The following is a 12,675-nucleotide window of genomic DNA, read 5'->3' as shown; positions in this document are numbered from 1 at the left end:
TCATGGGGGGCCTGTTCCCCATGTTTGCTGGTAAGATACTTCCCTGGCTTTCCCATAGGATGGGCTGGGATAAGGGGAAGATGGAGGGAAAGTGACTGCACTTTCTGGCAGGTAACTATAGCAGACTTGGATAGAGCTTGAGTCTGGAGTGGCATTTAATGTCCCTCTAGTTAAAGTGACAATCTTAAAAGGGATAGTATCCATCATTTAGCAAATATTTATTGAGTACTTACTACTAAGTATAAGCATTAAGGGATATACTTAAGCCAACTATGGTTCTGGCTATGAGCGAGTTGAGGCTTGTGTTAGGGAGAAGGCTACTGAACAAATACAAATAATCTCAGATTGTGATGAGTGCAATGATAGGAAAGACTAGGCTGTCTCACCTGAAGAGTAACGGAAGGACCTAACTGACACAGGTTGGGGTGGGATCAAGAAGGACATCTTTGTGACCTGCATTAGTACAGATTTGAAGGGACTTTCCCTTGGTCCAGCTCTAGAAATCATGGGGGCGGGGAGAGGACCCTTTTGAGGGAGTGACAATTAAGAAAACTCTCACAGCTTTTGGAGACAGGCTGGCTGGCAAGGAGCATCGTATACACATGCAGGTACCATCTACATCTGCAAAGCACCACCCAATGGAAAGCAATTCTCATGTGCATACTGTCAGTCGTGGGAAGTGTACTCACTCTCAAGGCACGTTGAGCTCAGGGAGACTGACAAGTGTGCTGGGAAAGCCTGGCATTTCCAGGCTGGGGAGCCTGCCGAGGCCTAGGTCCCCTGCCAAGCTGCCCCGCCCCATCCTCCACCCAGCTCTCACCTCCTTCAAGCAGCTCCTTGACAGTGCGGTAGTCATCAGCAAGGACAGCGTAGTGCAGGGCTGTGCAGCCTTTGAAGCTGGCACGGTTGTTTAGTCGGTTATTGAAATCATCCTCGCGGGTAACCAAGACTGGGGGAAGACAGCAACATAAACCCTTAAATTAGCAACAAATGCATGAGCCACCAATTTCATCTACTTTCTCTTGACATTTCAGTTCACTCGTCAGCCACCTACTTACTAAACATTAAATCACACCTATGCTATGTGTGTGGCTACCTGTGCTGGGCAGCAAGAGGCAAATCAGAGGCTGGTTAGTTCTACAAATATGTGTCAGGGTAAATCTTTGGGACAGGAAATGAATCAGCTATGATCTCCAACCTAATTGGATGAGGGAGGCAAACAATAAATAGATCTTGAAAGTACTATTTGATATAAATGCTATGTTAGAAGTATAATGTGGGGGCTGGAGAGATGGCTCAGTAGAATAAGTGCTTGCCTGGCAAGTGCAAGGGCCTGAGTTCAATCCTGGGTTCCACAAAAAAAAAAAAAAAAGAAAGAAAGAAAGAAAGAAAAAGTATAATGGGGGCATTCGGAATATAGCTCAGTGGCAATGTGTTTGCCCGGCCAGCATAAGGTCCCGAGTTTGATTCCTGATTTTAAAAAAAAGACAGTGGGATAATATGGAAAGCCAGAGGAGGCTTGACTGTGTCTAGGTGGGTGGGTACTTGCCTAGTATACACAGGTCTTGGTTCAGAAGCCCAGTTTAAACTGAATCCTCCTTTTTTCTTTCATCATTTTACAAATGGGGGAATCAAAGCCCAGATAAAGAAGAAGAGCCTAGATGCTCTGGTTTAAGCCTAGGTTTCTACTCCTTTTCTTGCTCAGGTGAAGGTGCAGGCACGCTGTGTGTAGAACCCCTTATCAGAAAATGGCTTGAGGTTTATAGCTGCCACCCTATCGGATATGCTAGCATGCATGGAAGCATTTTAAATGTTTGGCCAGAATGAGGTTGGGGGAGCCTGTAGCTGGAGACTAGACCATACTCTCTATGGTCTTTAGAATCCATGGTGGATTACCTCTTCTACTCCACACAGGGGACCTCAGATGCTAACTGCCTAGTCCAACCCCTGGGGGGCGGTATGGCCCTTTTATGGGGCAAGAAGAACAGGTAGGAAGAAAGCCTCTGAGCAGCTAACATACAAGCCCCACGTGCAAAGGACCAACACTTTTTCTTAAGAGATCTTTAGGCCCTCACTCTGAGACTACTAACTCTTAGTCACAAATAATTCTAGCAAATCATACCTGGTGATCTTGTTTCTAGTTCACTGCAAATAAAGAAAAGGAAATAAGATTGGGGAAGATGTTTTAGAATCAAGCAGAGTGATTGTAAACAAGCTGTGGCCTGTCAGGGAGGGAAAAGAAAAGGACAATGAAAAGCTGAAAAAGGAATTCAGAGCCCAGCACCTGAAAGACCCTACGGGTCTGAACTGCCACACAGGACATTAATTGCTGGATATAGCAACGGATCTAAGGAAAAGTGGAAGTTGGCTTAAGAAAGCAAGAAAGATGTAATCCATTTTACCATGAAAACTCATTATTCATTCAACAAACTATGCTTAATGAGCATCAAAGCATGGTGGCAGCATGTGGAGATACAATAAAAAATAAGACATAATTCCTAACTTTAAGAAGTAAACTAGTATGTAAAAAGTCAGACAACTACTGAGCAGACTACAATATGTATCACAAGTGTTGTGATAGACTTACCCACAGGGCACTTACCATACAAAGGAAATGACCTCAAGGAACACAGTGGGGGCTATTTTGGTTCAAATGTCAGTAGGCTACCAGCATCACAACACAACCAATAAAGAATGTACATCAAAAGAACTACCCACCTTTAGGTCTCAGGTCTCACTATCTCCTTCCTAATACCTATTCTTGCCTCTGGGATTTTGAAAATACTGTGAGAGGCTCCCTGAAAATATTCCCCTTTTCTTTGAACACACATGCCATCATTCTTCCCACTTTCTGGAGCAGTTTCTGGAAGTCTTATTTCATGAGTGTCTTCAGTTGCACTCTTGCAGCTTCCATGATGTCCTGAATCAATTAAAAATGTTTACATTTCATGGTCATTTTGACTTTGAGGAAAAGCCAGAAATCCCACAATGCCAGATTCCGTGACAAATGGATAAGGACACATCAAAATGTTTTTTACAGCATGCTTTTTTCCATTGGGCGGCACTTGGCAGTGGTGTTCGGTACATTTTTAATTATACTTCATAAAGATACTCATGAAGATGACCTCCAGAGCTGCTTTCAGAAAAGTGGCAAGAATAATGGGATACGTGTATTTGAAATCAGAGAGAGTATTTCGAGATGAATTAATGGCAATCTATAATATAATAAATGAAAAAAACCCTTCAACCTTCATTGTATATTTTGACACCACCCTGTATAATGTTACCTGAAACATTTTTGTGTTCCTTGAATGCTCAGTAGACTAACTCCAATTTGATTTTATTCCTTTAATAGAAGTTACTTCCTCCAGTGGTTCCTCTTAAATTTGAGGTAATTATTGTGTCTCAGAGCTCCTCCAATGGCTTACACAAGGGCCAATTATAATAGTACCTTGGTTTACAAACAATTTGTTTCATGATTTTGGGGAAGACTGCTGCATTTGTGTCTGTGTGGGGAAGATGGCCATGGTAATGTTTGTCACCTGATGGAGAGTTTTCAGAAAGAAGCAAAATTTTGTTAAATACTTTTGTTTGCAAAGTGAGTTGTCTGCAAACATAAGTGTGAACTGATGCATTGTTGTAGTGTTCATTACATTCTGTTGCAAGCATTTGCTAAGGTGACTATGTTTTTCTTACTAGATCAAAGTCCCACGAGGAAAGGCAGCGTGACTACCTTCTCTAGAGCTGGACCCCAGAGCTCTGAGAGTGTCTGGGTAGGAGGATTGTTTAGTAAATACTTGTTGAATCAACAAATACAAGCCTAATGAACATCCCTATTCTGAACATTGGAAATCTAAAATGCTCTAAAACCCAAAATGTTTTGTGTGCTAACATGGTCCTCATACAGTTTCTGATTTTGAAGCAACTGGATTAGGGAAGCTCAACCAGGAAAATGTATGCAAACACTCCAAAATCCAAAATCACTCAAAAAACCGGAAATATTTCTGGTCCTACACATTATGGAAGAGACATTCAATCTATATGTCTTTTTTTTTTTTTTTTTTTTTTTTTTTTTGGTGGAACCCGGGATTGAACTCAGGCCCTTGCACTTGCCTGGGAAGCACTTATTCCTACTGAGCCATCTCCCCAGCCGCTCAATCTATATGTCTAAATAGGGCCCTAATACAATTATCTTTGTTTTTAGCACTAATAATACCACCACCTGACAAGTAGATAGGGGAAGCAGCAGAGTGAGGCTGTTAAATGAGCCAGGAGGGCCAGTTCACTTGTACTGGAATCCCAGTTCCGAACTCACTGCACAATCTTCTGTAATTCATCTAAGCTCCTACCAGTTTTTTTTTTTTAATATGTAAATGGAGATAATAACAGGAACACCCTTGCAGGATATGTTAAGGATTACTGGATACCAAGAATAAAGGTGCTGGCTCATAGTACCTCTCAATGAATGCAAGCTACATCCCTTTCTAGCTTTGGGTTTTCAAATGTGTATTCTCAGTGTGGAGGGACAAATTTCACTGGAGAGTCTTGAATACACTTTTCTTCTCAGAAAGGAGAATATAGGGGGCTGGGGATATAGCTCATTAGCATAAGCACCTGCCTGGCAAGAGCAAGGTCCTGAGTTCAATCCCCGGTTTAAAAAAAAAAAAAAAGAGTGTAGGACTGAGGTAAGAACCATCTGTTTCATTTGGTGTCCCTCAGCAGTTTCTTGTGTGACAGCCTCTTTGTTTTACAAACCCATATGTAAACGCTGCAGAACTGGTGCTCTACAGAGCAATCTTTAGAACTGAATAGTGCATTACAATCTCATAAAGCACTATCACTTCCTTTGCTATTTCAGAATAGCCCTGTGGGGTGTAAATTCATGCCATTTTATAGAGGAGGACACTGAAATTCAGAAGGATGACACAATCAGTGGCAGAGCAGAGATCCAGCCCAGGTTAGCAGGGCCTATTTCATGCTCTAAGCATTAAGTGTTTTCCCTGTATCACCCAGTGTTATGTGTCCTGCCCCAGAAGATGGCTTCATATTCTTCTCAAGCCAGAATATGGCCAAAAGTGAAATGGAGTAAGCAAAGAAGAGCAGTACGCCCCCAAATGCACCCCCCACCTACCCCATCTGCACTGAGTCAAAACAAGCAAACCCATGAAAGCTGAAGGGATTCATCCAAGCCTGCCCAGCAGCTGGCTACCAAGGTGGTCTTCTGAGGCTCCATGCTTACAGCTGGTCCTCAGCCAGTGAACCGTCGCCTTCCCAACAAAGGCATTTACCACCCTGTCTCCAGCACAGGGGAAGATAGGCCCAGACTCCTGCCTCTTTTTCTAGCCAGCCATCCCTGTATCTTCAAGGAGTCCTACACCCTTATAACCCATGATTCCAAAAGGAATTTGGATTTAGGATAATTAAAGCTATGGATATATAACAGCTTTCTAAAATAAACTAGCCACACATGGTGTTACATGCCTGTAATCCTGGCACTCAGGAGGACAAGGCAGGAGGATTCTCACAAGTTTGAGGCCAGCCTGGAGTGAATTCAAGGCCTACATGAAATTCAGAGCAAGACCCTGTCTCAAAAAACCAAAACAAACGAACAAAACTGAGAAGTGTGGGATCAGTAAAAATAGTAGACCGACAACTCAGAGAACTGATTTCATGCCTAGTCTCTTTCATGAATTTGTTATGTGGTTCATTGCTTTGCGCCCTAAACTCCCTGTTTTTAAAGTCAAAAAGTTTTTCTAAGGGCCAGTGAGATAGCTTAATGGACTAAGTGAGATAGCTTAATGGACTAAGACAGGGGTTCTATCCCCGGCACTACATGCTGCACTGGCCCTGCCCCTGGGCATGCTGAGCTGGCCACTGAGACCAGGTGCCGTGGTGCACACCTATAATCCTAGCGTTGGGGAGGCTGAAAACAGGAGGATCAATCACTATGAGTCCCAATTGTGCAGTGAGACACTGTACCAAATACATTTACAAAAAAAGAAAGAAAAGGTTTTCTGTATCATTGGTTCTCAAATTTTAGTGGGAACAGCATCATCTGGGTAGCTGGTCAAAATACATTTCTCTGCCCCCTACTCTAGCCATTCGGAGTCCTGAGCCAAGGCCTACAGAGGTATGTTTAATAAGCCTATACCTTCTGCAGAGCTCCTGGGAGCCATCTGAGAAGCACTGGTCTCAATCAGTGATGGTAACCTTTTAGAGCTTTTAATGATACAAACAGCCTGCTGCAACATGGGTGGCATAGGTTCAGCACAACTGGCCTACATGAGCAGAAAGAAAGACATAAGGTTGGATGAACCCACCTGGTGGTCCTTCTCCTGGGAGGCTAAGGATACCAAGGTACCAGAACGCTTATCCCAAACCTCATGTTTAGGAAGTGAGAGCAAAGTCCTCATCTTGAGATAAGACTTACCCAACACCTCATTCATACTATATTTCTCCTCCCACAAATCTCAGTTGGAATGAAGTCCTTTAATACCATTTACTCTACTCTAGTCCTTATTCAACCCATCACATTAAGCATATTCCATGGCCTGGGCTATGAGGACAGAGCATGAACCCAACCTTCAAAGTTGGTCTGAGGATGTAGCTCTGTGACCAAGTGCTTGCCTAGCATGTGCTATGACCTAGATTTGTTCCTCAGTACCATTTACATTAAAAAATATATAAATCTACAAATAATATAAAAATACTCTCCTATAGAGTATCTCTGACAGAAAAGAATCTATTACTATGAGCCTGAGAGACCTGGGTCCTAATCCTAATTTCCTACACCTGGAAATCATGTTAATCTCTGGGCTACAAACCTCTCATTGGTAAAATAGGAACATTAATGCACATTAATTGAGTTGCTGTGAAAATACAAGATGATGCCATATACTAAGAAATAAATGTATGCCTCGGAAATGGCAATTTTTTTTTTTTTTTTCCTTCGGAACTGGGGATTGAACTCAGGCCCTTGTGCTTGCCAGGGAAGCGCTTATTCCACTGAGCCATCTCCCCAGCCCAGAAATGGCAATTTTAAAATTATTTTGTCTTTTCCTGAAACTCCAGATATATTCACATTCCTCTGTAGACTTTCATGGGCTGCTTCTAGCTGGCCCTGGTGACTCTCTGCAACTGATTTTCTACTTCCTTCTGCTTGTCAGACCCTTAGAGAGGACCCTGGTGATGCTACCATGAATCCTCACTGGGCAGCACTGTATATTAGAAAGGGCATAGGGGTTTGAGCTGAACTGGGAAGTAAAATTCACTCTGTGACTTTGTGCAGAATACTTAACATGACTGAGATTCTGTTTCCTTATTTGCATAGCTGAGGTAGCATCTCCTGCCTCTTAAGATTCCATAGCAAAACAAAACAGACAAACAAATAAACAAAAAACAAAAAAACTCACTGGGGGGCTGGGGAGATGGCTCAGTAGGGTAAGCACTTCCCTGGCAAGTGCAAGGGTCTGAGTTCAATCCCCGGCTCCACGAGAAAAAACAAAAAAACAAAACAAAACAAACAAGATTCCATAGCAAAACTAATTCATTAATGCACAAAGGGTCAGAAAAGAGATTTCTCCAAATAAAACACAAATGGTCAAAAAGCACATGAAAAGATACTCAAAAGAAACTCAAATGGTCAAAAAGCACATGAAAAGCACATGAAAAGATACTCAACTCCTGAGGGACATGCAAATCAAAGTCACAATGAGATACCACCTTCATGTTTACTAGGCTAGCTATAATAAAGAAGATAATAATAAGTGCTGGAGAAGATGTTCAGAAACTGAACTCTGATATACAGCTGGTGGGAATGTTAAATGGCACAGATACTTTAGAAAATATGTCAGGCATGGCCTCAAATGGTTAAACATTTATTTATATGACCTACAAATTCTACTCAAGTAATACTATACTCAAGAAAATAAAAATCATTGTGTCTACATAAAATCTGTACACAAATAAAAGCATTATTCATCACATTGTGTCTAAGCTAATGAAAGGATGAACAAAATCTGGCATTTCCATACAGCATAATATTATTTAGCCATAAAAAGGAATGAAGTACTAACATATGCTTCAACATGGATAAACCTTCATGCTAAATGGAAGTAGTCAGTTACAAGTGACTGTATGTTGTATGAGCTCATGTATGTCCACATTAGGCAAATCTATAATGATGGAAAATACTGGTTGCTAGGGACTGAGGGTTAAGGGGAAACAGAGAATCACAATGTATACAGGATTTCTTTATGAAATGATGAAAATGTTCTAGACTAGAACTGATTGTGATGGTTGCATAACTCTGTGAACATACTATAAACTAGTAAATCGGATACTTCACATGGTGAATTGTGTAAAACATGAATCAAATCTCAATAAGGTGTTATGCTGAAAAATGTGTAAGGTGCTAAGGCTATTGGCTGTCATATAGTTAAGGACTCAATAAATGGCAATAAATTTATTATTATTCCTTTTCTCTCCTTGACATCATCCTAACTCTGGCTAGGATCACCTCTATCACCAACCTTGTAGAAAGGCAGGCAGCCCATTTCGTTCTCTGTTGAAGGTCACAGATGATGCCTGAAGGCTAAAATCCCAAGACTAAGAATCTTTCTCTGATGCTCAGAGAACTAAAAATATAATTCCAATGGCTTCCATTTACTGAACATGTACTATATGCCAGTAGTTCCAGGAACTTTATGATCATTTTCTTCGCAACAACCATACTAGGTCACCATATTATTATTCCTATTTAAAAAGTGAAGAAACTGAGACTTAGAGAGGTTATACAACATAAAGCCATGCTAGTAGTCAATAACTGAGTTGATCTGTTCAACTCAAGGGCTTGTAATCTTTTTTTCTTCAAAAACATCTTCCCTTTTTTTTTTGATTTGATATTTTATTGTTTCTTGGGTATTGGAAATTGAGCTCAGGACTTTGTAGTTGTCAGGCAGGCACTTGTGCCATGGAGCGACAATCCTGGTTCCTATGTCTTTCTTTTATCTATTCACATATTACAGTTTGTGACTCAAGCAGCTTTATTTCATGATCCCCCTTCCCTCTTTGTGTTCTAGAAATGTCTAGTTTAGGGGCTGGCCAGATAGCTCAGTGGACTAAAGTGCCTAGGGACCGGGGTTCATCCCTGGTGTGCCATGCCAGCCCTGCCCCTGGGTTGTGCTGAGATGGTGACTGAGACTGGGCATGGTGGCGCATGCCTGTAATACCAGCACTTGGGAGGCTGAAAACAGGAGGATCACTATGATCTTTATAGTGAGACTCTGTACTAAATACATTTTTTTTAAAAAAGAAATGTTTAGTTTATTTCAAATTTGCCAATATTTATTCATATAAGATAACATAGTCTTGTATGTTTTCAAATTGTCTTATGTATATATAAGCTTGAGTACAGTAGGTGCTTGACAAATACTTATTTAGTGAATGACTGTCAAGCTTATCTCCCCAAGAAGAAAATAGGTCCTTGAAGGACAGATACTGTACCACCTATAGCTCATCATCCTTTCAGCAGAGACACTCACTTGCAGGCTAGGCTGGCCTACGGCTAGAGAACCAGCCCCCATTTCACAATGGTTCTCTCAAGTACCATACTCTTTGCCCGTGGACTAGAAGCTCATCCTAGTACAGCCTGGAAAGGGACCCATCTTCTCTCACTCTCATGAAAAGGGAAGGGAGATCAGGAAGGCTGTCAAGGAACTTGGAGAACTCAGCTCTCAGCTCTGGTGATCTTGTGGATAGCCCTGGCAGTCAGCATGACATCCTCTTGGGTCCCGGACTCCTCCTTTGACTATAGAGCCAGGCAGTTTCCAGAGCTCACATCTCACCTTTTCATCATTAAGACTAAAATGGGACAAACTCTTAACCCTGTTATTCTGTTATCTACAGCTACCCAAACTGCCCGAATAGCTTCTACTTCCCACCTCTCTTAACTCACAGGTATCTGGACCTCTTTGGTTTGTCATTTACCCTGAGCTCATTCCTTTCTTCACTTCTGTCCCTCATCCTAACCAAAGCAGTATTCTTTTAGCTTCAGGGATCCTTTGGGACAGGTCAGTAGCAAGAGGAAGGAGTTACTCTCTCTGCCTCTTAGCAGCCGTGCTACCTGGTTGGTCCAGCTCAGTCCCTTAGTGCTCTCCATCTCTGCACCTGCCTGCCTCTCCTCTGCCTTCTCTTCAAGATGTTAAAAACTTGCAATAAAAAACAAATACAAAATGCTGTAATTAATAGCCAATTCTAAGCCAACCCAGCATCTCTACTAATAAACCTCAACACTTGGAAAAAGAACAATAAATTCTACCCCTCTCTGGTTCTGAGGTGGTTTCTTTTATATACTCTGTGTGTGTGTATGTATGTGGGTAAGTATGTCTACATATATATTTATTTTCCTTTATTTCCCAGCCAGGGAGGGGCAGAATAATGAACTGCGTGCGTCAGGGAAGATGAATCTGAGATACTAGGGAGCAGTGCAGTAAAAAGATTAAAGTGTTATTATTGTTGGGTTTTTTTCCCCCATGGTCCATTGTGACAGCTCGACCGTCATCTGTAAAAAATGTCTCAGCGAGAGATAATCATCGGAAACTCAATAAAGCGTCAGGGGGAGCCTCAGCCCCCATCAATCACTGGGTGCCTGGAAAATTTCAGCCCTCTGTCTCCCTTCCTGCTATCCATATAAATGTCTCTAATATATTTTGTGTGGTGTGTGGGACCCATCCCTGATTTGGAACTTTTGATGAAAAAATATTTATACACAAAATATGTAAATCAGTTAAAAATCACAAGACTAGTTCTTTGCCACCCCATCACACTTTCTCTTATTTTTATAAATGCATCAAATTTATTCTTTTTAATAAAACATGCCAACTAGTCTTATCTTCCTCTCTTAGAATACACATACACGCGCACATGCACACGGCACACACACATTTAGAGACCTAGAAAAATGGAAGCAACCTCACTAGCTGAAAGATCTAATTTTAAAGTTGGCAAAAATTCCTGATGGAGTGACACTGCACTGTCCACCTGGGTGACTTTACAGGGGTTGGTACTACTGAGCAGTGACAAAGAATCACTGACCCTGAAGGTGTGATGACACTCTAAGGGGTTGGATGGGATGAAGAAGAGGTAAGAACAATATTAAGAATAACTTGCTGTCTTGGTTACTTTTTTTCTCATTGCTGGGACAAAATATCTACATCCCAAGTTAAAGGAGGAAAGTTTGTGGAGGTTTCAGTCTGTAATCAGCTGGTTCCAAGACAGGGTGGCATGGCACAGGGCCCCTGGCAGCAAAAGCAACACGAGCAAAAGAGGGGAACAAGCCTCTTCCTCCCTTATACTGTACAAGCAATCTACCTGCCCTCGGGTGGAGGTAGCACTCACAACATCTCCATGCCCTTCTCTGGCACAGGCTCAGGACGTTTACAAAGTGAGGACCCTGGCCTTCCACTGAGTCACTTAGTTAAACTTTTAAACTTCTCAAGTTGACACAATGTATCACAATGTAACACTTGCCTGAGCTAACTTTGACCTGGTAGATTCCCAACCCTCTGAACAGACCAGAGGTTCTCAGCAGACTCAGTAAGAGCACAGGGAGGCTGATATGGTCTCTGTCTAAGAGTAGGAGACGGTTCTTTCGGCATGTGACATCACTGCTCTGCCTCCAGTTTCCTATAGTGTCAACATCACAGGGTTGCTGTGCACATAGTGCTAATGAATGTTACTAGCTACAGCTGCAGCTATTGTATTTTATGACCTTGTCCTCTCCCCAGCCTCTCTAACCTGGAAGGAGTCAGTTCCCACAATGCCCTCTCCTCTAGGACATTCAAGACTCATCTTGGTCCAAAGGACAAATCCAAGCATATTGGATCTGGCCCCTGTGTACTGATGCTACATCTTTGTGGCTTTTCACTCTCTAAATGGAATCTGTGTGGAGGCTGCACCCTAACGTATTCATTTAGCAGCCCAGAACCCAACTTTTCTGATTCACCTCTGGTAGTTATGGACATAGTATTCTTTTCTACTCACACCTACCTGCACCCATCTACTAGCCTTCCATGTAGCTATCTAAATCTTCCTCAGACTTTGAGGCTCAAGTTCTATCTCATTTCCTTGACTGTTCCAGCCAGCAATTATTTTCTCTGAACTCTGATAAGTCTTGTTATCTGCGTCTCTGACTGGAACCTTGTCAAATATTGTTTCAGTCATATCTTCAACCTTCATTATTAATTGCTGTTCTTGCTAGCGCCTTACATTTACATGATACCTTGTACTTCTCACGTGCTTTCATAAGTACTTCAGTTGATTCTTATAACAAGCCTCTGGTGTAGGAAACACTATTCTCTACAGATGAGAAAACTAGCTCTGAAATACAGAATTGCCCAAGGTCACAAAGTTAAGTAAAAGTCAAATTAGTCCTCAGATTCTATTATCCTCTCTCAGGATGATAGTTTGTTACCAAGAAAAAAGCATTTGGAAGTCTGGGTCAAAGATGCTGAATGAAGTCCTATGAGAGGACAATGATGATATGATGATGCAAAAATGGAGAACAGAAATTATTGCAATTCCTTTTTTTTCCCATAAATTTATTGAGAAACAAATAGCAATGAGACAGTTTCAAACCAAATTGGTAGGACAGTTTCAATAATTAACACATTGCAT

The 12,675-nt window shown here is 41.7% G+C and overlaps 1 protein-coding gene across 2 annotated transcripts in view; it reads right to left on the bottom strand.

Annotated features, from left to right (window-relative positions):
• Positions 1–12,675, bottom strand: part of Clpb (ClpB homolog, mitochondrial AAA ATPase chaperonin) — a 151,661-nt gene that overhangs the window by 67,257 nt on the left and 71,729 nt on the right. For both annotated transcript variants that reach the window (XM_004641941.3, XM_004641942.3), the window contains one exon: positions 821–949. In XM_004641941.3, the coding sequence (XP_004641998.1) occupies positions 821–949 (129 nt within the window). The remainder of the gene's footprint in view (positions 1–820; positions 950–12,675) is intronic.

The sequence above is a fragment of the Octodon degus genome, unplaced genomic scaffold (assembly GCF_000260255.1).
Source record: "Octodon degus isolate 3935 unplaced genomic scaffold, OctDeg1.0 scaffold00146, whole genome shotgun sequence".
NCBI classification, from domain to species: Eukaryota; Metazoa; Chordata; class Mammalia; order Rodentia; family Octodontidae; genus Octodon; species Octodon degus.
Note: the sequence above shows the minus strand (reverse complement) of the source record. Positions and strands in the feature narration are given on the sequence as shown.